We start from the raw sequence: 26,290 nt of genomic DNA on the forward strand, positions 1-26,290 counted from the left end.
TGTGTGTGGGTTTGTTGGGGAGGGGGTCAAGATGGCCACTGGGTGGAGTGTTTGTGTGTGTGTTGGGGGGGGCAGAGGGGGGAGTGTTCTGGCGCCAGTCCAACAGCTTATCAACCGGGGCATGTTGGACTCAGCATCTCGTTCTCTCCCTCCCTACTCGTCCTGCTTTTTCCTTTCATCTTACAACACTCATCTTTTTTTCCCCCATATAAAATCAGCATAAGGGCGTTATTTTACCAAGCAATGTTAACTTTACGCTTATTATAGATGGTAAGAAGTTTGAAAAGGACACTTGTTCTCTTGTCTTTGAAGTATAATGTAAAATACATGCAAATCCATTCTCTGTCACTCTTCACTGTGTTGTGTGCTGTGCTGGCTTTTGCATGAAATGCTAAATGTGCAGTATTAGTTTCAATAGCAGAATCAGTTGGTCATAATTAAACAAATTATGACCAACTAGAATACATGCGCACATGTACTGTGGCCTACAGATAAACCCACGCACAGAGGAGACAGAAAATAAAAGGGAGAGAGAGCAACCTAGGCAGAAATCCAACGGCTCAGCATGTGGTTTGGAGGAACTCGTTCTGTCAAGAGGCACACTCAGAACAGAAGATCGCTGTCCCGTACCATCCCTCGTGAAATTCTTGAGAAACACAGACCATCTGGAGGCTATAGTGCACACTCTCGACCTATCAAATATTGAGGATGTTTGTCTGATTTACAGGGCCTATTTAGAACTGTTTGGACAACTTGGCTAAGGGATTGGTGCTTTAATTAAAGATAATATCAAAAGCTAATATTGCCCCCGAGACCTTTGCCTCACAGTCAACAGTGCAACAAAGTCACGGTTCTGTGGGTGAGGGTGAGAGCCTTAACGGCACACACTTCTAAATGAATCTAGGCAGGCTTGACACAAAGGCTTCTCCATGTTCTTTATTTCACTGAGGTTACTGCCCCATATTCCCCCACTTTCTCTTTGCTGATGCCAATAGCAACGCAGGCTTTTCCAAGCCCAAGCCCACCGCAGTGATGGCATATTGATACTGTCATAAAATATTACATCCTCACTTTATTCATTAGAACTGGGCTTTAATCTAAAAATATCATGGGCAGGGAATAAAACAGAGTTTTCAGCGGCACATAGATTAGGCCTGTGCTTCTTTCACTGAACACCACAGCTCGGAAACACTCAGGCCCAAAATAGATGTTCTTCTCATAAAGGGCTCCTTCTTTGTAGTCGGCATACAGCAACAACATCTGCAGGGCAGTTTCTATGGGGGGAACAGATTCGGGAAGGCTATCAAAGAGAGAGGCGATCTCCTGTGAGAAGCGGTGGGCGGAGGACTTCCATATTCTCTTTTTTTCTTTTTTCTTTATACTCTCTCTCGCTCTTTCCCTCTATCTCTTGCTTCCAAAAAGCTGTAGCAATCAGGACGATGCTAATAAAAGACCATTAATATCACCTGTCAGCGCTATCTTTGGAAGATCCAAAATGGGAAAATGAAAAAGGACTCGCAGTCTGGAGCTGCTCACCAAGATGCAGGAAACCAGGGGAGGACAGACAGCACTATGGTTTGGTGTTCTGATTTAAATAAAGCATTTGGATGAAGAGATCCATTAACGTCACAAGAGAAAGAAAACACAAGGGCTGCAGGACTGTCCCATTTATCATTGCCGTTGTTTCACTGACAAAACATTTGGTTTGTGGAATTTATGTCTCAAAGCATATTTGCTCGTTTTGGTCGGACTTTGAGCAAATTATAGCTTAAAATTGTTTATCTTTTGAGGCAACCTCTAGCTCACCCAGTAAGCGTGTGCGCCCCATGTAAACTGAGTCCTTTGCAGGAGCCCGGGTTCGAATCCGACCTGCGACCCTTTGACATCTTGTGTGTCATCCCCCATCTCTATCCCACATTTCCACTGTCACTATCAAATGAAGGGAAAAGCCCCAAAAAATAAGTAATTCTAAATGAGGTTTGAATTCTGCAGTGTATGGTGGGATCGTCACTTTGGAACAGATGGTAAGGATGAGTAAAATGACCCCTACGTGACTCCAGATACTGTATCTTTCAAGGTAGAGAATGAACCTGTCACTAAACCTTTCTGTCACCTTTCGGAGTTTAAATGATATGGTTTTAAACTCCTGGTGGTTTTTGGTGAGGAATGTGGCACTGATGCTGTCAACTATGAGAAAAATAAAGTAGTGAGGATAATTTATTCAAGCATTATTTTTGAGATTTCACATATTCTGGTAGAGATGGACCAATAAGAACAATGTAAGATTTTACTAAGTGAGTGATGGTGAGTGCCATAATCCCCTGCAGTTCTTTTGACTGATGGCTTTTACTGGCGGTGATGGCAAGGCATTCACTATCTGTTTAATGCAAAACATGAGCACAAGCCAGCACTTAGATGGAGGCTCTGATCTGAAAAAGGTGGTACCATAATGGCGAGGTGAAATGCAAGGGGGCAACATGATGATAGTGGCTTCATGCGGAGCAGAAGTGTATCGAGGGCCTCGCCTTTGAACTGGTGAGCCAGCTAATTGAAACAGCATTGCTGGGGCATCAGCTGAAGATCTGGATCACATTCACCCCTCCTGCTTTTATTCAATTTGGTCCCATCACAGGGGCGCGTCCCGTGCTTTTGTCTCCACATGGCAATAAGTCATACCCTCGCCTTTTGCCCTCGACGTGTTGCCCATCTGTGTCCCCTGGGGGCCCGCGGTGCTGAGGCCCACGCAACGCAGAGGGATTCAGACGAGGTCTTGAGAAAATGCAGGCTGCCTGCCACTGAGCCCCTTATGGTACTTCTTCACGCCTCTAACCTTGGACTTGACCCCCCCCCCCAGCTCTTCACTCACACACACACACATACACACACCTTCTTACTCCAAGACTTTTAAGATTTACTGTTAAGAGCAGTGGCTGTCAGGAGGATTGAAGCGTGCACTTTCTAATTCAAACAAATGCTGCACTGGGGTCATGGAATTATCATGGAGTCACAAGGTGTTTCAGATGACTCGCAAGTGTTGAGTGTTAAGCTGAGAGAGGGAGGGAGAGAGAGAGAGAGAGAGAGAGAGAGAGAGAGAGAGGGAGGGAAGGAGGGAGAGAGAGAGAGAGAAAGAGAGGGAGGGAGAGAGGGAGAGAGAGAGAGAGATAAAATACATAACAAATAAAGCGATAAATAAGCAAATAGATAAACTTTCACCCTGTTACATGGTTATCACCAACCTCTATCAGAGCAGGTGGTTGCAGATCTTGCGTTGTACTAGGGGGAACTTCTCATTTCGCAGAAGAGTGGTCAACGTTTCTGACATAGCTTTAATCAGTGTCCCACATGCATTGGCTGATGGTTGGGCTTAGGAGGTACGAGGTGAAGGATGATATGATAGTCATCCATGTACAGTAAATAAATATTCAAGTGCATTCTGTCAAAACCTGAAACAAATTGATTTCACTTCTCCAAATGGTTCGTTTTAGCCATGTTTGATGCCAGATTTCAGAGGTTCACCGTGCAGGGACAATACTGCAGGTGACCAGCAAATTTTAAATATTAGAGTTAGATTGAAACGCTCATGACACAAAAATGCAAATGCGTTGAAAAATGAAAATTTGTGTTTAAAAAAAAAAACTCTACATGATGTGACACATATAGATGCACAGATGTTTTTTTTCTTCAGATGACAACATCACAGGAAAATCCACCATTGTCATTATCATCTCACCCCCTTTCAATGTGATGTTTTCCTGCCTCTTTCCTGTTATTTTTCTCAGTAAGACTTTTGGCTTTCGGTAAGAAGGAAAAAAACAAAAAACCTAATTCAAAGTTAGCTTGGATTAAAACAGGGTTATTTAAGGAATGATGAGTCTAAAATGACACATCATCAGTTGTCCTCTTGACTACATTGTTTAAATTTCCTGCAAAACGCAAAATAAACGTCCTAGCTGACTTGATATTGGATAAATATAGGCTACTTCACCCACAGGATTTTGGAATATTACTATAAAGTGGATGTGAGAGGGATGTTGGACTGGAAAAGTTTAGTCACACTAAACCCATTATTGAGCATCACAGGCTCTCGGCAAGTTTACACCTGTGCTATGGCTGCACGTGAGGGTTCAACTGCATGTGAAGTCCAAAGCCTACACACAGAGGAGAACAGAATTTAGAGAGGATCCCCGTGTGATTGAGGGAGGGACTAAAAGTGTGCATAATATTCCTTCCTCTGCGGGACTCGCTGCGAGCAGGTACAGCATCTCTGCAGTCCACCGCTCAGCTGTTGCGCTCAGCTGCCCAGCGCTTCCACTTTACAGGAAACTTCTCACACCGCAGTCGGTAAGTGCAAAGTTTTATTGTAATAAAAATTAATTAAAAATTAGTTAGGATGAGGGGATGTATGATAGTATCGGTGCTCCGCGCTCCTTTGATGTGAACGTGTTGGCTTTAAAGTTTCTGTTTCTCCCGTCAGGAATTCTCATACAGCGTACAGAGCGCTTTTTTTTTTTTTTAAATTGAGATGCGCTGTTTCATGTCTGCTTATTTTTGCGACCTTGCGACGTTTAAAACGTCACAAAAAGCATAGTAAAGCTGCATTCATATTTTTTTTTATCTCTTTTTAAAATGAACTGTCTCCCAATATTTTTCAATTTCCTTCACTTTGTGGTCTTCAAACTGCATTCAAATAGAGCACTCAAAATATACAATGTATAAGTAGGATCTATTTATATACCAAAATGAATAATTTGGGTTATATGAATGCTTAGCTCTTTTATTTAGCATTGCTTTATGTTTTTCTTTCCACTAAATCAATGACATTTAAGTAAAAGCCTAAAGGTAGTGCATCAATTTGAATGACATAACTGATTTGCACATTATTCACTTTGTGTATGGTACCTTTTCTCTGAAACAAGCACATCTAAATCTTTTTGAGCTGATGAACATCTGCAAGCATTGAGCAGTGGCACATCTCCCCTCAGTCTGTCAACAGCTGCCACAAACTAGATATGCCAAAATGCTTAACATATGAATGTGAGGAGGATGGGACCTGCCACTGCCCATATATGCCATTCTTCCTCTAATGTAATCCTTCAGCTCAGTTTCCCCTCTCTTTTGTTGATTCTGCTTCAAGTAAACAATGTTAAGTAATAAGCAAAGTGTGTAGGAGGGGAGGAAGGAGAAGAGGAGGAGATAGAGGAGGAGGAAGAGGTGAGGCAGATGAGAGGAGGAGGTAGTTTTTGCATGAGGAGAAGGGATGTGCGAGAGAAGAGATGGAAATGTTAGGCTGACAAGCCACTGGATGGATTTGTTTCAGCTGGAATCCCTTTTTTCCACATAAAAATCTGTAGTGTTTGATTTAAAAGAAATGCATCAAAAACACTCCAAAGCTATATAACCTAAATCAGATAAAGGTTGGATGTGATGATGTGTTTTTACAGTAAAAGCCCCAGACCACCCTTCTAAACTGTGGAGCTGATGTTGCAGGTTATTGAAACCCATGCTCAAATGTCTCACTCTCCCCCCTCTTTTTCTTTTTGACCCCCTTCCCTCTCTCTCCTTCTCTCTTTCCTCTCTCACACACCTCCATGTACACTGACAAACGCCCACACACACATAGTATATACCACACGCACGCATTTACACACAAAGTGTAAACAGCTTGTGATAGGTCGCTTCACCCTGCCCCATCTGTTTGCGTGTTGATCCCTTCAGCAGGCCCTGCTTCTCCTGTCCGCAGCGTCCGTGATGAGTTACTACATGGATCCAGTTTCTTCCTACCCGGCCCTTCACCCCTGTGACCGTCTGGGCGCAATGGTAAGACCTCCCTCGTAAATTACCTCAGTGTTAAGGCTGCCTCAGCTACCTGCCACACAGCCGGCCAGGAGTGTGAGGGAAAGACCGTTTATATGTGTGTTAGCTGCAGTGCAGGAATGTGTGCAGGAGCATACGAGCAGTATGTGTGTGAGCAACTCTGGATTCCATCAGCTCACAGGAACACACTGTATCTGAAAATGTTCCTGTTGCGTTTAGTCCACCAGAGTTGTACCAATCGTGCCTGTATCTGTACATGCTGTTTCTCATGATTTCGTCAAAAGTTTTGAAACAGAGCTGTTGAACAAGACCATTTTCTACAAGGCTGTGAAATAGACCTTATGAACTCCTCTGTGTTGCAAAACCACCCTGTGCCAAGATGCACTTCTCTTTAGCAAGTAATATTGTAAATATTGAGACCTGTAGGCCTTCAATCTTGCCACTAACCAATCGTATTGGAGTCAGACCATCCCCACTGAATAACACTTTTCTCAGCTAAGTCACCAGTACAGTGCCGTGCAGCAGTCTGTTTGCAAGAACACCAAGGCTCTTAACGCTTTCCAAATGAGATAGCTGAATACAGAGTCAGAGACAGTGGTACCCGGGAACATTGGGATTCCTGTCAGATGAGCATTTGAAGGGTGAAGGCCAAGGAGCGGCAAAATAAATGCCTCCATTTGTATGCAGAGCGCCGGCACATTAGGATAAGAGACTGAGGTTATATGCAAATGGCAACCCCACCCTGGCCTGATAGAAAACATAGAAGAATACAGCTCCCTGGGTCCTAATTGGCTCAGGTGGTGGGGCTTGCCTTTGAAATTGAGACTACTGTATACCAGGGCAGACTTGGTCAAAAGGTGAACCTGGATCACCTTGGTAGCTCTATTATCTTGAAATTTACATGAATTATAGGAAAAACGCAGTAGGATTGTGTTTTATTTTCTAGGTTTATACTTTAGTGATTGTCAGTGTCTTATATGCTTCACAAAGACTGTATGCAGAGAACAGTGGGGGGCAAATGCAGGGCTTCCAACCAGCCTGTAGCAATTAAAAAGAAAATGCCAGAAGCCACTTCACTGCAAAGGTGATCTTTGTTTATCAGAAATTATACAACACAGTGTGAGACTTTCCTACTGTATTACATGTAATATAAGCAACACATTTTTAGCAAAGCGCACTTCCTAATGCAGCTTGGATTTGGAATGATGTGCAGTCACCCTTCCTTTTCTTTATAAAAATGGTTCTAGTTATGCAGTACTGCAGAGAGAGGCAGCAAGTGGCAAGTGTCCAAAATCAGTCCCTCGTTCACTCACTCATCACCCCCCACAGACATTCAGTAGTTTACTCAAAAGTGAGTAGTAAATGAAGATTGCAAGATTTCAGACGTTTATGAATCAGCATAATGTTGTGTCATCACTGACTGGTATATATTCTCACGACTGTAATTTCCACATCCATAAAATGTGACACATTGTGGGATTAATAGCAGAAAGTAGCAGTAGCGTACATGCAAATGGAACTTTTTTTTGTGTGTACTGTATTTCCCACTCAGAAAGTAGTGAAGAAAGTGCACTGTATGGTAAAGAGGGAGTGATTTCGGACACAGCCTAGGACTTCTTTAATGGCAGATATTGAAATTTGTGATCGCAGAAAAAGCACAGGTGTTACTAATAACATTGACGACAGCTCACTTCCATAAAGATTCCAAGTCATTTGCGTGAGCCAACACGCACAACATCAGGCCCCTGGAACAGCAGCCTTTTATTATTGTTATTAATTACACCCGTGCTTTTCCTTTTAACACACAGGTGCATTTAATTACACCTGTCCGCTAACTGTGGACACTGCAACTCCTTCTTAGAACCACGAGGAGGCAGATAAACTAAACACATGTGACAGTAATTTAATGAATACATGAATGTGCAAGTACTGACTATTCATGTGACATTGCATGAGAACAGGGAGTCACAAACATCAGAATACAAAATAGATCCATATTCACGATTTTTACGTCATGTGCGGTAGGTTTTATGTTAGGCCTAAATATATGTACCTTTCTATATACAGCATATGTCCAGTTCAGAAATATTTATCATGCAATACACTCCCATTCTACTCATTGCATATGTGTGCAATATCGCTTATAGCTAGTGTTTATAGCTAGACTGGTATCTGTGTTTTGCTTGTTTGAATAAACTACAGGGTCGAAACACACAACAGCAAAACAAGCTGATAAAATGAAATCAAATATCTGATGCTGTTTGGTCAAGATGAGACAGATGAAGGTTAAAGTTTAATGGTAATATGACTGAAATATCTATATATATTGCAAACATTAAAGCTATAGTGCGTAGTTTCTGTCGCCCCCATGAGGAATTCTAAGTAATGACAACAACACTGTCCCCACCCCTCCTCCACGCTGTTGCTAGTAGCCAAGGAGGACAGGAGGAATAAAAAAACATGATGGACTCTTCAGAAGAGGTAATTATCTTCAATCGAGTGTCTGTGCGGAAAAGTCACCGGATGACACAATCTTCTGAATAATGAGAAATACAGAGACAGTTTTGTGGAGCAGATAGTCTTAATTAGCTTTGTAGCAACTCATTTGGCAATGGCTTGAACGTAACAGACTTTTAGTAATATCAAAAAGTTACGCACTAAAGCTTTAAGATGTTCATTTGTGGACTGGAGAAACATAACAAACTACTACTTAGTTTGAATTGAAAAGGCATAATAGGCTCCTTCAAGACTGCTGTTAGCCCTGTTCCCTGTTCATTTTCCAAATTCTATACTCTAGACAAATTGTGACCTCTGTATTGGAAGTGATTTTACGCTTGAACTGACCAAATAGTATTATGGTATTGATGTTATCTCCACTGTTATCTCTCTCTGTCTAATCCATAAATCATCCATGTGGCTCCCTCCATGCCTATCTAACGTTTTCCCCCTTTGCTGACTGGCCTGATAGGAGAAAGCAGCGTCCCACGTAAACCTCTAAAGAACCTCGTAAACTGGCCTCCCTGATCCTTTGGTCATGTTTGCCATCCATAAAGCTTGCCAGCAACTGATAAATGCTGCAGTGCTTAAACAGGGGCTGCTTATCAGATCAGCAGTCACTCTGTCTGCCAGTCTGTCAGTCACATATGACATATAGCATATGACATCCCTCTTATTGGAGGTTGCTTTGGCGAGACTAACTGAAGGATTGCTTTTAGTGTCTTTTTACATGTTACAAATATACGGAATTGTCAATTATTTAGTCTCAGAAACTTCTGTGAAATGAGCATATATTCTATTAGCAGATAACAAATGTGGATAATACATTACAAAGACTTTACATCAATATTCAAAACTGTATTATAAAACCAACTTTTATAAACCTAATTTAACATGGTAGGTTAAAAGGAGCACATATAGTTCGACACACTCTTGTGAGAAAAATGTCAATCCCCTGTTCACATCACTTTCAAACAGAAATGTACAATATCTATTGAGTTTTTTTGTTTGTTGTCAAATGAAGGCTTTGATATGCTAAAAATGGCCAAGTGGCTATCTTCCTCCCTACTATCTCTTGTATCCACATAGAATTTCCAATCTCTCCTGGCTCCCCTGTCAAGTGCTGACTTTAGACTTCCCTTTCGGTGCAACCTCCTATGTGAACATTCTGTGATAAGCAGGTTAAAATCAACACGCTATAAGATAAACTGAATGAGTTAAATTTAGCCACGAGGGTTATCTGTAAGGGAGAACAATGAAAAAAAAAATTGTTTTCAAAATCCAAGGTTATGCTGTCGGCCAAGCAACTGGATAGTTTAAACAGTTGTTTAAAGTCTTTCATTACACCCCAAGACACAAAAATAAATATCTTTCATTGGTTAACAGATAAAACTCTGGCTAAACGTATTTGTTTGAATTTAGGTGGGTAAAATACACAGTTATATTACTTTCACATCTATTAGGTGTGGGAAATTGCTCTTCAACAGCACATTGAAGATGATAAAATCGAGCATACAGAAGTATATTGACTGTGTTATAATATAAAGTATGCATCTATTCCATGCCACAGTTAATTTTGGCTACACCATACTGTGTGTTGTTTGTCTCCAGAGGCATAGTGGAGGGGTGGCAGTGGGCCCTCAGACCCACCTCGCAGGTGTGGTTCACCCTCAGCAGCAGTACTACCCATCACAGCCCCTTTACATCCAGGACATACCCCTGCAGGAGGTGCCAAACGGACACGACGTGTGCCCTACAGGTAAGAAATGGAAACAGTTTGACCTCAACTATGGTACGAGGTACTGGAAGAAGAGACAATATGCATATTCAGTCATAGTTAATACCTACTGTCTTTGTAAAGATGTGTAATCTATAAAAAAAATAAAAGAACACACTTTACCTTATTTTTTACATGCTTATGTACTATGTAATGATCAAATAATAGTCAATAGTTAATTGTGAATAAACAACTTAGACCAAACAAAAAACATTGTGTTAACTGGAATGCTAAATGGGCAATCATTTACACGCTAGCATTCATGTCTGTTGTTCTGCGTCTGCTGCACGATGGATGTTGGTGACGCTGACCCTGAGGGCAATGCCTTTACCAGATACCCCCCCCCCCCTTTCTTTCTCTTTCTCTCTCCCTCTTTTCCTCTGAGGACAACCAAATGCCCTTCGTTTTTCTTGTTCCAATCCTCTCTTTCTTAAATTTTTTTTCAAATGAGTTTTATTTTAAACTGGAACATTCCTTCCAGTGCATTTGCCTGTGTTTGACTCTGGCCTCTTCTCGTCCTCAAAAGTGATTGATGCTGGCGGACTGGGACACACGCCACGGGAGTAGGGTAGGGGTGCTGGGGGGCACAAGCTTTCTTCCGTCACTTCACTGAGCTGGATGCAGGGGGCAAGACATGGGGCCAAAGGGCGGCCATCTTTTTCCCAAGCCTCTGGTTTGGTCTCTAGAGAGGTGGAGGGGGCTTGTGTGTGTGTGTGTGTGTGTGTGTGTGTGTGTGTGTGTGTGTGTGTGTGTGTGTGTGTGTGTGTGTGTGTGTGTGTGTGTGTGTGTGAGGGAGTCAGGATTTGATGGGATTTGCTGATGTTTGTTGCCAGAGACACACTCCTTTGGAGCCCCCTCTTCATTGCTCCCAGCGCTAAACCGTTGACATAAACATTGCTTAGTGGAAAAAAATGGCCGAGCATTGACCTTTTTTTTTCCTCATCCTTCTCCTAAATCTTACACTATGCAGACCACAGGTCTAAGAGCATTCTAGCCACATGGAGATGTTGTCAGAGTCATTTAGTTCTTGTTGATGGTGTCACATATAGAGCTGTTGAGGTTTTTGTGCTACCAGTATATAGCGTTATGAGTCTCTGCTAACCTTATACGCAGCCAAATAACCTCTGACACAGTCTCCACACCCTGCAGCCGTTGCTTTGACTCATTTCTCTCAAACTGAAAACACGGCTTCCCCTTGCAATTTCAGCACACTCATACATTTTGTATGTAAGTAGAGGTACAAAATATTTCAACTTCCAACCACTGTGTAAGTGATATGGCACCTCCGATATTTATACTTTGAAATCACATCACATGTACATCATTTTTAACCACTGAGGTTGTGCCAATTTTCAATTATGATTATATGCTCATTAACAGCTCATTAAAGGCTTTCATTTATCAGCAACAGTACATTTGTGAAAACAAATAAGTGTAAATACAAACTAATCTTACTATATTCCTTAATACTGCAATAACGTTTGTTTTTTGGCCAGTTGGGGGCAGCGGAAACAAGTCATGAACACATCATTGACTTATTATCACTTTTAAGTTGATGCTGCAGACAGTTGCTTATTGACACATTAAGTAGTTATTGTTTATGTGGAGCTGTGTTTCAGGCAAATAATTAAGTCCAATACTCACCTTCTTTTAGCTCTGTTTTTGGTGTCTATCAACTCCTGAGGAACATTTCTGGCTCTTTAACTGCTAAATGCTCCACTATGTTCACCAGATAGTTGCTTATCGTTTATACCTGCGGTTTGGTGCTGATTAGATAGTGTACAGCAGGTTTTTAGAGCTTTTTCACAAAAAAGTTATGCTATGAGAGCGGTGGGTCAGGTGGGTCAGGACCTACAGTACCTAGTCTCGCATTGCCAGACCGATTTCCACACGCTGCGGAGTAAGGTCTGTCTCAACACATACATTCCAGGATAGGAGAAAAATCGCTGAGCTATATAAATTAGCTTGAAACATGGTTAAATTAAATTAAATTAAATTTCTGGGTTTGCTACCTTTTTTGGGTACCGACCGAAGTACGTCGGTGCCAACGAGGACCAATTCACGGTAAATCAAACAGTGCCAGATTTCGGTACCTGAGAGCGTGTATGCATAAGCTTATCTGTCCTTTCTGCATGTTGACAGAAAGCGAGGCTCCGACACACTTTCTTGTTTATTTTCTGTTTTGGATTCTATTGTATTTTAATCAAATGTCTTTTGTGTGAAGCGCTTTGTGACTCTGTCTGTGAAAGGTGCTATATCAAATAAATTACTTACTTACTTACTTACACACGCAGAGCTGCGGTGCAGACTTAGCGAAACTACATCAACTCTGAGGTGACTCGGCAGTGTGTTAATGTCACAGTGAGTCACGGCAATGCCGGTTAAGCGGTTGCAAGTGTCGTTACAACAGGCTGGAGGTTGTAAGGCAAGGTAACTTTATTTATATAGCACATTTCAGCAGAAAGGCAATTCAAAGTGCTTTTCATAAAACATTAAAGAGCAGTTAAAAAGAGATAGAAAATAAAAACAGGCTAAAGAATAAGATACAAATACAAGGATAAGTTTGTCCAGATAACTTACAGTCCACTGTGAGAAGTTAATAATTATTTGATTTAATAGGTTGTAGGGACGGGTTTGGGAGGAGAGAGGGCGGTGTTTTATTTTGTGTGGTGAGTAAAATCTTCTAAACATAAATGTTCTAAGTAAATAGGATTAATAGGTTTGGAATTATTTTTTACAACTTACAATTTTTTGTTATTGCAGACGGGAAGTATTGGTACCGGAACCGAATTTCAGGTACCGGTAACAGTACCTAACTCTAACCAGTGTATTGCCGTGTGTATTGTCCATAGCAATCCCCTACCAATCTGTCCCAAAACATCTCAGTTAGATAATAAATGCCATAAACATATTCTATATACAATCATTCACTGAAAGAACCAAACAGGCCTGCTTTGTTGCACGATCCAAATTTTCTTCAAAACTTGCCATTTTCAGCGTGTAGCATGCTAGCTCGAAGTTTGTGCCTCCGTAACGCCGAGAGGTGATACTTTTCTCTGTAGGTTCATCACTACGAGTGACCCCTTTCACATTCTTATTTAATATATTGGTATTTATATTGCATAAAAATATTGATTATAGCCTTAAGCACCACATGTAAGTCCTTAGTTCACAGCATTCCTAAATGTCCCACAAACTAAATCCGCTGTCATCGGTATATGGGTTGATATATTTTATTTAACTTTGAAAGTGGGTAAATTACAAAGGATTTCACTGCAAGTCACTTCTTTGGGAATGGATTGGGTGTTGTTAAAATGAAATGTGCTAGTGTGAGAAAGAAAAGAGTACAGAGCAGATGTGAGGCTGGGATGTTGGACGTTAAAGGACCATCGCGTGTTTGGCCCAGAGCCCAATGTCACACACACTGCTTCCTGACAACAGCCATGCCATGGTGATATTTACACTAACTTACTCTATTCTTCACTATCCGACACTCTGACTCCCACTGTGGAAATGCACTTTGTGTGTGTGTGTGTGTGTGGGGGGGGGCGATCTCAACGAAAATCCATGCACAGATATCACACACATGCATACACACTCCACCAACATCCTGCAGTGATGCACACTCCACATATTCATTCATTAAATTCACACCCTGCACTCTGGTGTGTATTGTATTACAGCATCCTCCCATTCAGTAAGCAGGCACACAAACACATGCACACATCCACTCCCAGGCGCTCATGAGTTCACTGTACATTTAAACATGCCCTCCCATTTAGTACACACAGACACAGCTGTGATCTGGCACTCAGGGACCATTGGCCTGTGTTTTATTTGATGTGATTTGACAGCTGGACAGTTGGAAGAGGAGGGGAATGGGGTGGAAAGCAAAGGAGAGTGGGCGGAATACAGTTTGGGAAGAGAAGACAGATAAAGGGAGGGATAAGTCACAGGACTGGGACTGGGGTTGGTGGGAGGAGAGGAGACGAGGGGAGGAGGATCTGGGATGTGGAGCCTTAAGAGGAGGGGGGGGGGGGCATCGCTTCTGATGAGGGGCACGTCCTCACGGGCGCAGGCCCATTTTTTATTTCTAAAAGTAAACAGGCAGCCTGCGGGGGTCTGGGGGGTTATGGGAAAAGAGGAAACAGTGATGGTAATCAGGCCGGTGCACACTTCCCCCTCCAACAATAAAACAAAACAAGAGTGGAAACGCGGAAAAGCGACAGACAACTTTGGAGGAATGGGCTACATCGCTGCCATGGCCCTTGATTTGAACTGGAAAGTGGGATGACAGTTCTAAGGCAAGAGGTGTTAGTCAAAAAACAGAGGAAATAAGTAATCTGTTATTACTACACTAGATGTTGAAGTATTTTTAGAATCTCACCTATTTGAGTTTCCACATGAGGCTTCTGAGAAGTGGTTGCATTGTGTATTGAAATCGGACATTTACAGTAGAGTCACTTTGGATTTTCTACCCCATAACTCAATGTACTGCTTTGCTGAACTATAAAGAAACCATCGCAAAGCATGATTTCTGGTGAATACACTTTTTCTTTTGATGAGCCATTTATTTGAGTGTTTTTCAAAATACATACTCTTGACTCAATGTCTGGGTGTTTCTGTCACTTAAAGCTAGTGGCTATGTAACCTACTTGAAGAAACACCCCTTACTTTCCTGTTATTTTTAAAGATTTTTAAAGATGCTCTGCTCCAAAGCATCAGCCGAACAAGTCTTCCTTTGCCAGAATTCTACGAGTTTTATTTCTAGGAAGTGTTAGTGTGGTAAGTTCCTCTTCATAGTGTGGTGACTAATTACAAACCTCTTCAGTTAGAGAACATGCAGTTCTGAAACACATGCAATCACTGACGGGTGATGATGCAACAGATGCTAGCTCATCAGGAAAGGTGGTGCTTTAATGCATCCTAAGGGAGACCTCCCATTGTTTTAATGTTTATATCATGAGTTTAGCAATATTCACACACTGTTAACTACAATGAGTGTACACCAGTAATGGTAGAATGAATACCTCTTACTGTGTCTTGTAATGTGCATTCATAGTTGAATTGAATCCATCCTATTGAAGGTTAAGGTCAATTCTTACCTATAATCACTCAATATAAAGAACATTTATTCAACAATTAATAAAAATACAACAAGCAGCAGCTGTATAATCACAGCCAGATCATTATTTTTTCAGAGTGTTGCTACTTATTATAATGTACAACCTTCATTTATTCAATGAGAAATGAATTAAAACCTTGGACTGATGTATTTTTCCCTCCGCTTCAGGGACTAGTGAAGCTTTATCTGAGAGCACGGTGGTAACAGAGAGAAGGGAGGGCAAGACGAGAAGAGGGAGGTCTGGGAGGCAGAGAGACTCGGAGGGGGGTGGGGATAATTGAATTATCTGCACAATGGAGTGATGGGGGGCACGTGGTGCTGCTAATGGAGGAAGAGATGTCCTTTTTAGCGAAGCTAATTGTTCAGAAAAGAGCTGAGCCTTTGTTCAGGGAGGCCCTGCTACTTTCCCAGTGCACTTACATGCACACAATTTAGTAGAGCGCACATACACACACACACACACACGCACACATGCACTTGCTGACACACACAAAAACACACTCTCAGAGGAGACTTTGGAATGTGAGGCACAAGGAGAAGATGTACACAAGCACAGTACACGTGCATGTGCGCGCGTGCACGTGCACACACACACACACACACACACACAGTGATACACCACTCCTGTCCCAGCTAACCCTCTGATCTCAGCAGGAGTGCATTCAGCCTGTGGCACCTTCAGACAGCATCCACCACAGATAGAGCTGAGACTGAGCTCCTAGACAGAGGCTACAAGGACCCCACTGTTTTACTGTTTTACTGTCTGCTGTGTGTGTGTGTGTGTGTGTGTGTGTGTGTGTGTGTGTGTGTGTGTGTGTGTGTGTGTGTGTGTGTCCATCACCCATCTAAGTGTGTGCTTGAGCGTTTGTAAATGAGCGACTGATTGATTACATGCTAAAGGCTGTCTATTCACACAACATACCAAACCTGTCAGACCATATCCATTGTCTGAGAAGTTTTATACTTCGTCTCAGCTAAGTCATCATTTCAGATTCTATGGCTGTAAATGTGAAATAAAGTACAGTGTTGAAATCGAAATACTCTTGTGACTTGCTGCAAGGGCACCGACATCAAAGACTAATATCACTTGACAGCTGTATGGATTGCTCTAAATCGAATAACCTTTCAGTTAACTCTGTGAAAAGTAGCAGGTGCAACGGTTACATCTAGGGATTATAGACAGGCAGACAACACAGATGTGCCAGCGAGACACAGACAGCGAGCAGGAGAGAGCAGCGAGGAGAGAGAAAGCTGTTTTAGCTAGGGGTGCTATGCTGCAACACAAAATGAGTGAAGCCGGCAAACTGTCAAAACCATGGCAACTGCATTTGTCAGGTGAAGAAAAAGAGACACTGAAACCGCAACTTGTTTGATCTGGGACTTTTCCTCAAGTGTGCTGGTACATACACTGGCTGGTTGTTTTATGAGTGTAAGACAATTAACAATCCCTTTGTCTAAATAGGAAATGACACAGTTTGTTTCAACAATAGTAGTTTTTTGAGTTTGTATTGTACAAAACTTTGACACAGGCAGTTCACATTTCATCAAGATTTTGATGAAGATAAAGGAAATGTTTAGTATTTAACCATTCTTCTTCTTTTTTATGGAAATCATTTTCCTCATGTCAGTGTCCTGTTCATGAAAATGTGTTTGTCTTCAAGGTCATTGTACACCAGACTGTCTCAGGGCGATAGAAATGGTCATTGCTCTGAGAGACAGATCAGTCACTGTTCTGAGATACAAGAACAGAAAAACTGGGATTCAGGGATTTAAAGCAGCAATGCTTTGTCAGCAACCTGTCCATTTACAATTGCAATGTCCCTTTAATAGATCGTTCTTTATCATATCAGTTGTATGGTGCGTTCTGAAAATGAATCCGTAAAAATACAATTTAAATGATTTTACTAAAAAAATCTCATGTAAACAAAACGTGAAGACAGGCATAAGAAAACCCAAACTGAAATAGGCTACAGAGACACCAGCCTGGATATTAGTCAGCAACACCATTAAACCCCTAATGGCTGCCCTTAGGCACAAAAGGCCGGGCTGTCCTTTTAAGAACAGATACAAGGGAGTTCATTAACAGAAAACAAAGAGGTCCAGTCAGAGAGAGTGAGAGACTGACTGAGAGATGAAGTGAGAGGTACTCCCCCCTTCCATTTTTCTCCTCCATCACCCCCTCTACTTTGCTCCCGGTGAGGCAACTCCACTCACCGCAGAACCCACCAGCACTCTTCCCAGACGAGGCTCCTATCAGGCCAATGAAACCTGATCCAGGGCTGCTAATGGAGCCGGTGAAGTACCACCGGTTGAAAAATCCATGTGTGATCAATATCCCTGGCTCCCTAGCCTCCATACATACATGCATACAGTACATTCAGAAGTATCATATTGACGCGCATCATAGGCTGTGCCATATGACTCATTCTAACAAGATTGCTAATGATATAGCCATGAAAAGGAGGACTGATTACTTAGAGGAAACCAGTTACGTTGTTTCATGATTGAACAAAATCCTGTACTATCTCTTCAGTATTTCTTCCTGGAGCTCAATTTTCTATCTACTTCTATCTATCCAATAGAAGTAGAGCACAGGGGAGACTGGGGGCGGGTCCTTTGTTCTAGATGTCCTACTACAAAAATGCTCAGGAAATTTTAGTTCCGAGTAGCGAAAAATGGACCACGCTTCATTCGTGTCGCAAAAGTGGATCCGCAGCGTTACTGTGGCTAAAAAGTCCAATCTTTCTCTTGTCTTTGTTTGTTTCCAGTGGCAAAACTAATTATTTCATTTGCAGTAAGGCATGGCCATTGTCCCTGATTATTGTAAATAAGAAAGCACAAAGGTCTAAAAAAAACAACAATGCAAACTGAGAATTAGAACAGGCAGTTTGCCCTGTTCAAACTGAATTTTCATTGATTGTCTTGGTGACATAGAACCCAGTTTGATTGATTTTAATATCTGAATGACTAACCTATTTTTAAACCATGCACTGTGTATATCTCATTTTCATTTAATAAGAGGCTACTTATAATAATATTGTACCTATTTGCAAAGATGTACTTTGTTACTTTTACCTGATGCAGCTGTGTAAAGAAAAAAAAGACATGGTTATTTTTTATTGATCAGTACAAGGTGAACAGGAAATACTCTGAGGTGTTTATGAGGGTGAGTTACAAGTTATGAGGAAGCCTGGACCTACAGTATACGGGACACAGGCAGGCCGGACTATCCTTTTAGGTCCTTTGGTTAATGGTTATTTACACATAAACTAGCCTACAGTTAACTGTTTGTATTTAGCTATTTTAACTTCTTCTAACTTCTCCAAATACATTGCTTTCTGCTGTACCCTTGTGTATCACAATACTCTTCCTAAAATGTAGGGCTCAAATATGGCCACCATATTGTAATCCATGCTCTCCCCTATATCTTATGCCTGTAACATTCCAGTACAACTCATTTAGGGACCTACATGGCGTTATTTTTAATGTAATGCTATTTTTTAAACTTGATTGTACTTTTGTTTTGCCATGGAATATGTTATGATGGATTTGATGAATGAATGGCTTGCTGTCATATTTGGGAAGTAATGTGGTTAAGCATTACTACAGATCTTTCTCAGGCTTTCTCAGCAGCTCTCACATCTCCAGAGTGTTTCTCATCCCTGTAAAACGAGAGTAATTTGCGGGAACATGTAGACTCCTAAACTGCGCCTGATGACGTGAAGGGGTCTTGGTACAAGTTGGTTCTCACAGAGGCACGGGGGAGGTGATCGTAGTGTGTGTGTGTTAATGTGTTATGTTTGTGTGTGTGTGTGTGTGTGTGTGTGTGTGTGTGTGTGTGTGTGTGTGTGTATTTGTGTAGTAAGTAAGGGGGGGAGGGGGGTTGTAATTGAATTGTGAATCAACCGGCAAGTCATCCTCAAACACCGCCCCCTTTAGCTGTCGTCGCACTCCGGCTCTTTGCAATGCAACGCCCATAGCCAGAGATAGAGAGGAAGAAGTGAGTGAGTGTGTGACTGAGTAAGAAAGAACGAGGAAAAGAGGGAGTGTGTGTACATGTACCGGAGAGGGAGAGAGGGAAAGAGAAAGATAAGTCAGGAGTAACACCGAATCGCTTTAGTGTGAGAGGAAAGGAAAATAAAACGGCCAGTAGAATTGACCGTGGCGCCAAAGGAAGAGAAGATTTCCCCCTGACATTGTGTTTTTGGAGCTGTTAGAATAAAAGAGGGACGCGGCGTTATTAAGTCAAACTGATCTGATGGTCATGACGGCAGCTGTCGATATGAAACCGACGTTAACAATCATAAAGGCTGAAAAAATGGATGGTGAGTAATACAACTCTTCTGTGAGAGCTTGACAGTTAACACGAGACTAACATTACTCCCGAATGTTTGTAACGTAGCCGGCTTTTGGGGAAATTACGTTGACGTTGATAGACATAATAATCGGTAATTAGATGCGCTGAGAGGGACATAAAGTCCTGAACGTATTTCAGCGTGAAGACGCTCACTATTGGGACACGCAGAAGAAATGCAATAACGCCGGAGGCTCTAAGATCATGCAATAGCCTATAGGCTATAACCTGTGTGTGTGTGTGTGTGTGTGTGTGTGTGTGTGTGTGTGTGTGTGTGTGTGTGTTTGTGTGTGTGTGTGTGTGTGTGTGTGTGTGTGTGTGTGTGTGTGTGTGTGTGTGTGTGTGTGTGTGTGTGTGTGTGTGTGTGTGTGTGTGTGTGTGTGTGTGTGTGTGTGTGTGTGTGTGTGTGTGTGTGTGTGTGTGTTTCATATGTTTATTGAATGAATCAGACTCTGACTGGCGTGCCTTTTATAATTAACAATATGATGATCTGAAACAAGGGCTAGGCTACTATGGAAGCATTAAGTATACTTAGGCTAAAGATGTCATGTGGGCAAACTAAACTGCCACACAATATGGTAAGACACGTTTAATCATTAAACAAATCAATTACTGTTTTTTTTATAATTGTTCATGCAGCTGACATACTTTAAACACACTGCACGTTTTACACTAATTACCTTCTCAGATTTGCTTTCACTTGTATTCGTGCCTAAGTTAAGTTTGGTCATTCTTTAGGATGTGTGTTGCTCAAATTGACAATGAAGACATGCTTTGTAGTTGTGATGTATATGCTTTCTTCCTACTTTGATCTCACTGGGGATCTTTCTCCACATCCCTCTCTCTCCCATCTGAACGCCCATATTTGACCCTATATTCAGTGTCATACTGGGAGAGCCAGGGCAGTCTGCCCAGCCGGCATGGGAGACTGGCAGTAGTGCCTAATCACTGCCCCCCCCACCCCGCTGTCTACTCTACCCCACTCCCACCTTCTCTACCTCCCCCTCCTTCTCTGTGGTTGAAACTGACTTTCCAGAGGGAAGGAGAGGCAGGCTGAGGTGATGAATCTGCAGTGCTGAGGCATGCCTCTCTGACCCAGCTGCCTGGAAGACTTGGCTTGCTCCAGGGGTAGTCCAGGGCACATGCAGGGAAGCCCACAACTGTTAACTGTGTTTGGGTTCAAACCTTTGAGTGGTTTCACTTCTCTTTTTTTGCACAGAGTGATGTTAAACATGGCCTGTTTGGATAATTTGCATTGAGCAGCTTTTTACATGAACAAATCCCCTGTGCTTTTGCAGCTCAGGTGGTGTTATGCCTGCTAGTAGAGCAGTAAGCAGCATTGATACATCAATGGACATTTGACACTAATTGCTAGTGTTGACCCACTAAGGGGCTTTGACTCACAACATTAACCACCTTCTCCTCACTGTCAATACCTGCAGAGTGTAGATCTGGACGTACACATCTCACCAGCTCACATAAAAAGTGCTGACAGCTGCAGTCAAGTTGCCAAAGTGTAGCACTATCTTGCAAAACCATTTCGCAATGCTTGCTCCTGCTTAGCTTACTTGGGTGAACTCGGGTCAGGCTGAGGCTGCGTGAGCAATGAGCGGCTCACAGCTTCACACAAACATCTTTTTTCCACACTATGGCATTGTGGGAACTACAGATGCTGTTTTTTTTTCTTTCTTTTCTTTCTACAAACACCTGCAACCACATACTGTACATACATACATATCCCACTAACAGGCTTAAGTGGCTTCAACCCACCTTACTATATTGTTTGTTTTCCTTTGCAACAGAAGTGCAGCCAGTGTTAGCTTACCCAAGGCCTGTCCTCTCTTTCTCTTTCAGCAGAGATAATTCCTTTTTAAAACGCTCACACTGTGCCAGGGTCAGAGGTGCACCAAAACAAGGCATCTAAAGTTCCACAAAGTCTTTATTCCATTTTAGCACACTTCAATGTAACCTAGACCATGGTAGCTTATTATTGAAAGCATCATGTAGCCATAACAAAACTGTCAGCTCTACAGAGACCAGTTTTAAAGATCGGAGAGAGCAAAACTTAACCCGCAAGGTGTTGCATTGTAAAAATTACAGACATGAAAGCAAATGTGCTCTTGTATTGCTGGCCTTTTTATTGCGTGTTCAAGTATACTCAAGTAGCACTGTTCTGAGGTCATCCAAGCATAGATTTAATATTTAAGAGAGATGTCAATCATTTACAGTACAAGGAGTTGTCCACTTTCTACATGAGTAGGTCGTCCCTCTTCTACTTCTCTGTCAGGCCTGAAGGTCGGGGTTGAGTGACTGACAGGAATGTTTGTGAGCATGCCCTGCTGGGTGGCATGCATGGAGGCATGGAAGGAGCTTGATTCGGAGGCTCACTTTTATCTGATCAAAACTCTGCTGTTTGTTATAGCTGCCGTGCCTGATGCTTCTCTTGAGAGCCCTTATAAGGCATCTCGTCCCACGCCCGCCACATGCACTATGCACACAAGCACATACAGGCCATGCCACACAAATGACTCTAAGAAAGGCTTCACTAATTTTCTTTTCCAAGGAGCCTCCAATGTTGGTATAATGCTGAGAGGCGTAGCTTGTGTCAGAACAGAGGGTGTTACATAAGCTTAAGGTTTTTGCTTCGCCGTGTTTGTGTCAGCACTCCTTCAGTAGCACGGTGTAATATATGCCAATGTCTGAGTGTGCGTGGCTGCCTGGCAGCTGTGCAAACACTGTTTGGGTGATCCAGGCTTCTCTTGATGTGGTCAATGAATCGGGCCAAACGGAGCAAACTGGTCCGTTTTACATCTGATGTGCGCTGTGTCAAACTGAGGACGATATGGTTTGGCGGATCATAACTTGATTAGTCAGTCCAGTGTTCAGTGCATCACCCAATGTCATTAGGTAGTGTTTGACCAGGCCATGTCTGTGCCTAGAGGGCAACTGATACCAGATTTCTCAATGGGCCTCCCTGTGCTGGTCAGACTTGTCAACAGACTGGGTGGTGTCTTTACTTCTTTCCCGCGTTGCTCAGTAATGCCACTGTATTACATCAAATGGGTTATCCCCCCCCATGTTTCATTCATTGCTCCTTCATTCAGCTCGTCAACTGCTGTGTTGCCCATAAAAACATAAAACCATTATACTGCGTGGGTCCTATCTCAATGCTTCCCTGGTGACTACACGCCTTCATCTTTGCTTATAAAGCTTAGTCATAAAGCAGGCATGTTAGCACCAGATATAGCAGTCTGCTAAATAGTAAGCATATGGTGAGAGCAAGAATGAGAGGGGGTTGGGTGTTTAAGAGATGGAGAAAGAGAGGCCTTCAAAGGTGTGGCCGATATGATGGTAGCAAATAGTCCTCATTATGCTTAAAATAATTTAGAGTTTAAAATTAGACTGTTTCTACTTGTAATCTTCAACAGCTTCTCGTTATAATCACATTCCACAAAATGCCAACAACCAAAACAAAGGAAAACATGTTCCTTGGCTGGTAGAAATAAATCTTACCAAGCTTCTTTTTTTTTGTAACAGACAAACTTTTTCAATCATTCACCCACCCACTCACACAATTTCTACTCAAGTTATGCTCCCCCTCCTTTCCCTTTCTTCCTCTGTTTCCAATCTGTTTCCAAGTTTCTTTCTGTTGGCCACATGGGTTTCTCTCACGCCACCTTGATGTGGTGTGTAGTGAGTTCCTCGTGAGTGCGCTTTGTCCCATCCCCAGTCATTCCTTGCTTGTAATCCCTGAGTCATGGCACTAGACGCCTGCTGCACCACACGCCACTGGATGTCCGACTGTGCGTCTGCTTGGCGCGCTCACTGGTTGCTTCTACCACAGGACTCTCCCCTCCCTACATTATCAGTCTGACTGTGAACCCTAACTGGCCTGACGCTGCCCCGAAATGGCTCCACAACCTCCCACGCATCTCAACATTTTCCTGCGTGCTTTAGAACTTTTTTTGTTTTGTTTTATGGTTCCACATTAAGAGCTGTGTTTCATTTGATGGGATGGAAACTGGGCTAGCGTAGAAACATGCCTGCTTCAAGAATCAGTCCACTGTCCTGAAAGACAGCAGGTTTGTTGCACTACGGATGTTCAGCTGTCCTCAACGAGGTCATGTCAGTCACTCTTTTTGTTCAGTGTATGTTCCAGATTTTCTTCCCCTGTTTTCTGTTTGGTCTGCGTTTGCTGCAGACCACATGTTTTTGGAGTCAGCGTGCTGCTTTTGTAATCAGGTGAACAAATGGGGCACAGCCACATACTTTTTTTTTTTGTGTATCGAATCTACAGCATCAGACTTGTTTTGATTGATCGGCCTTGCAAAGTAAAGGGAGATAAAGAAGGTTGTGTTTGCGTGGGTGGCTGGCTGGCTGCCTGGTGTGTAGGTGTGATTCTGTGGCGCTCATGATTAGGTTGGGCCTCATTGACGCAGTCAAATGGGGAGGCGCCTGTGTTTTGGCAACCAAGTTGCCTTTTCTGACTGTCTGCTGTAGGCCCAAATATCCAGAACATAATGAGAACCTGACTTTACTTAATATTCGGTTACAGAAATGTCATTGTGTTGGTGAAAAATTATATTTTAGCTTCACATAAATGCTCATTAGATGCTCTGTTTGCTGCCTAAGATGCGTGTTTGTTCTATGCATAGTTACAAGTTAACAGTGACAAATGTTGAGTCATTGAGCAGGAATTCTACAAGATATGGTCATTGCTTTCATCATGACCAGTCACATTGTCAAAATGAAGCAGCACGATATCCCCTGAAGTCCAGTCATTCTTTGATGGAATGAGTCACTGTCTGCGTGTGTGTGTGTGTGTGTGTGTGTGTGTGTGTGTGTGTGTGTGTGTGTGTGTGTGTGTGTGTGTGTGTGTGTGTGTGTGTGTGTGTGTGTGTGTGTGTGTGTGTGTGTGTGTGTGTGTGTGTGTGTGTGTGGGTGTGGGGGGTGGAAGACAAGGTGATGAGTTTACACATCTGCAATGATATGCACATGTTTTAGAAATCACTTCCATCTCTTATTTCAAAACACTGAGTTGTAACTTTCCAGTTTATCACATTGCGGTTTCCAACAGCCGAAGCTGAGGTGTTTCACAGCATCATGAAAAATAACACCCATATCTTAAATAAGATAAAGGAAGAAGAGATGTGGCCAGATGTTTTGATGTTTATGCTCCTATTAGCCATGGAGCCTACACTAAGCTTAAAATAGAAGGATAATTCATCATCCTGAGCTGAAACCATTTTGCCACTTAGACCACAAGTCATTTTTGGTCGCATTAGAGGAAAACAAGAAAGCTGTGAGAAGCACATTAGCGATTGTAAAACAGAGGTGGAATGTGAGGCATGCAACATGAAAACACTGCGGTCTGGGGGGAATTTATTTATCAAGTATCCATCTGTCGCCCATAGTTTGCCTTCAAACAAGCAACAAACTCTTATATATGTGTGATGTATAATTAGAGCCAGCCACTACAAGATTTACATGCGTATGTGTTGCACAAAAGAACAATCAAGTGGCGAACACTTCCATCCATGTGTATGAATGTGTGGCTGTATGCTGTGCTGTCCCACATAATTCACACTTGTATCAGAAACTTGGTCGTGGAATGTACCAGTTTGGACTAAAAATGGATCAGGCACATGTTTTGTGAAATAAATGCAACACAGAGAGTAAACTGTTTGTCAGATATGTCTTGTGTTTGGTTTAGCACCTAAACATTTCCCCCAGAGCATCCCCTTTCTGTTTACAACAGGGACGGAGCCTGGGAGGGCAGCTAGCCTAGATACAACTAGGCTAGCACCACCTGCACTCTCCAGTGCAGTGCTTGCCTGTCAGTTCCCTATCCTCGCCACTATGCTTTACACTGATGGATAAAACAAGACAGTCAAAACCTTTTGGACTAAGTAGTGCTTTCATTATAAATATTTAACATTTATGGAGGTCATGGAAAACCTTCAAGTTGTGTGAGATGTGTCAGATCTCTACTGTTTTTGTAGTGCTGGGTTTTAGCTTTTTTCCAATATTATTTATCTCAAAGTAATAGAGAACTTGAAGATTGTGCAATGGGCTGTTGTGAGAAGTACATTACTGTTGCTCAACCTTTAATACTTGAGGTATAACAAAAAAAAACAAAGGCCATTTCACACTGTTAAAGATCACAAAACAACAAATCTTGTAGGCAGTAGAATAAGCAACAACGAGCCAAATCTCGCTGAAAGGACCTTGTCTCTGTTTCCCTTGTTCTTCTGGAAAGGAAAGAATTCCCATCAAGCTTTTAGCAAAAATATGTTTAGCGTCTGTTGGCAATGACGCGTATCATTTCAAACTCAGAGGTAATGTCATATCAAGCGCTGAGACTTTGGCATAAACAGAAGAGTTAATGCACTTTCACATCATGAGCTAATATGATTTCAGAGATGGATGGAGTGGAAGAAAGAAAGACAGCCATGCAGCTATGGGGTATTAGTCTCACTTATTGTCTGCTTCAGTAGCCGTTATGTCTGTGGTGGTGATCCTGGACAACTCTAGTTTCTTAGCCAAAGACAGATGTCCACAGTAGTGGCCTCGTCCCGTACAGCTGATTTACACCACCACAGGCTTGTGCTTCAAGAGGGCAGCCAGTAGCCAGTGGTGGAGACCTAAGAATAAAACAAGTGTTTCAGCACTGCTGTCTGTGATGGTGGGATGGTCCTGGTTTGTGGACTGGATCGGTTTTGGT

At 42.3% G+C, this 26,290-nt stretch overlaps 1 protein-coding gene across 4 annotated transcripts in view; it reads left to right on the plus strand.

Annotated features, from left to right (window-relative positions):
• The first annotated feature begins 4,225 nt into the window (after positions 1-4,225).
• ets1 (v-ets avian erythroblastosis virus E26 oncogene homolog 1) overlaps positions 4,226-26,290 on the plus strand; it is a 38,902-nt gene continuing 16,837 nt past the window's right edge. The window contains exons 1-3 of one of the 4 annotated variants that reach the window (XM_039790337.1): positions 4,226-4,341; positions 5,621-5,817; positions 9,922-10,069. In XM_039790337.1, the coding sequence (XP_039646271.1) occupies positions 5,749-5,817; positions 9,922-10,069 (217 nt within the window). In that variant the 5' untranslated portion in view covers positions 4,226-4,341; positions 5,621-5,748. Of the gene's footprint in view, positions 4,342-5,620; positions 5,818-9,921; positions 10,070-19,179; positions 19,538-26,290 lie in introns of those variants that run through there. The other 3 variants (XM_039790317.1, XM_039790327.1, XM_039790346.1) reach the window with 3 other exon arrangements.

Source organism: Perca fluviatilis, chromosome 2 (genome assembly GCF_010015445.1).
Source record: "Perca fluviatilis chromosome 2, GENO_Pfluv_1.0, whole genome shotgun sequence".
Taxonomy (NCBI): domain Eukaryota; kingdom Metazoa; phylum Chordata; class Actinopteri; order Perciformes; family Percidae; genus Perca; species Perca fluviatilis.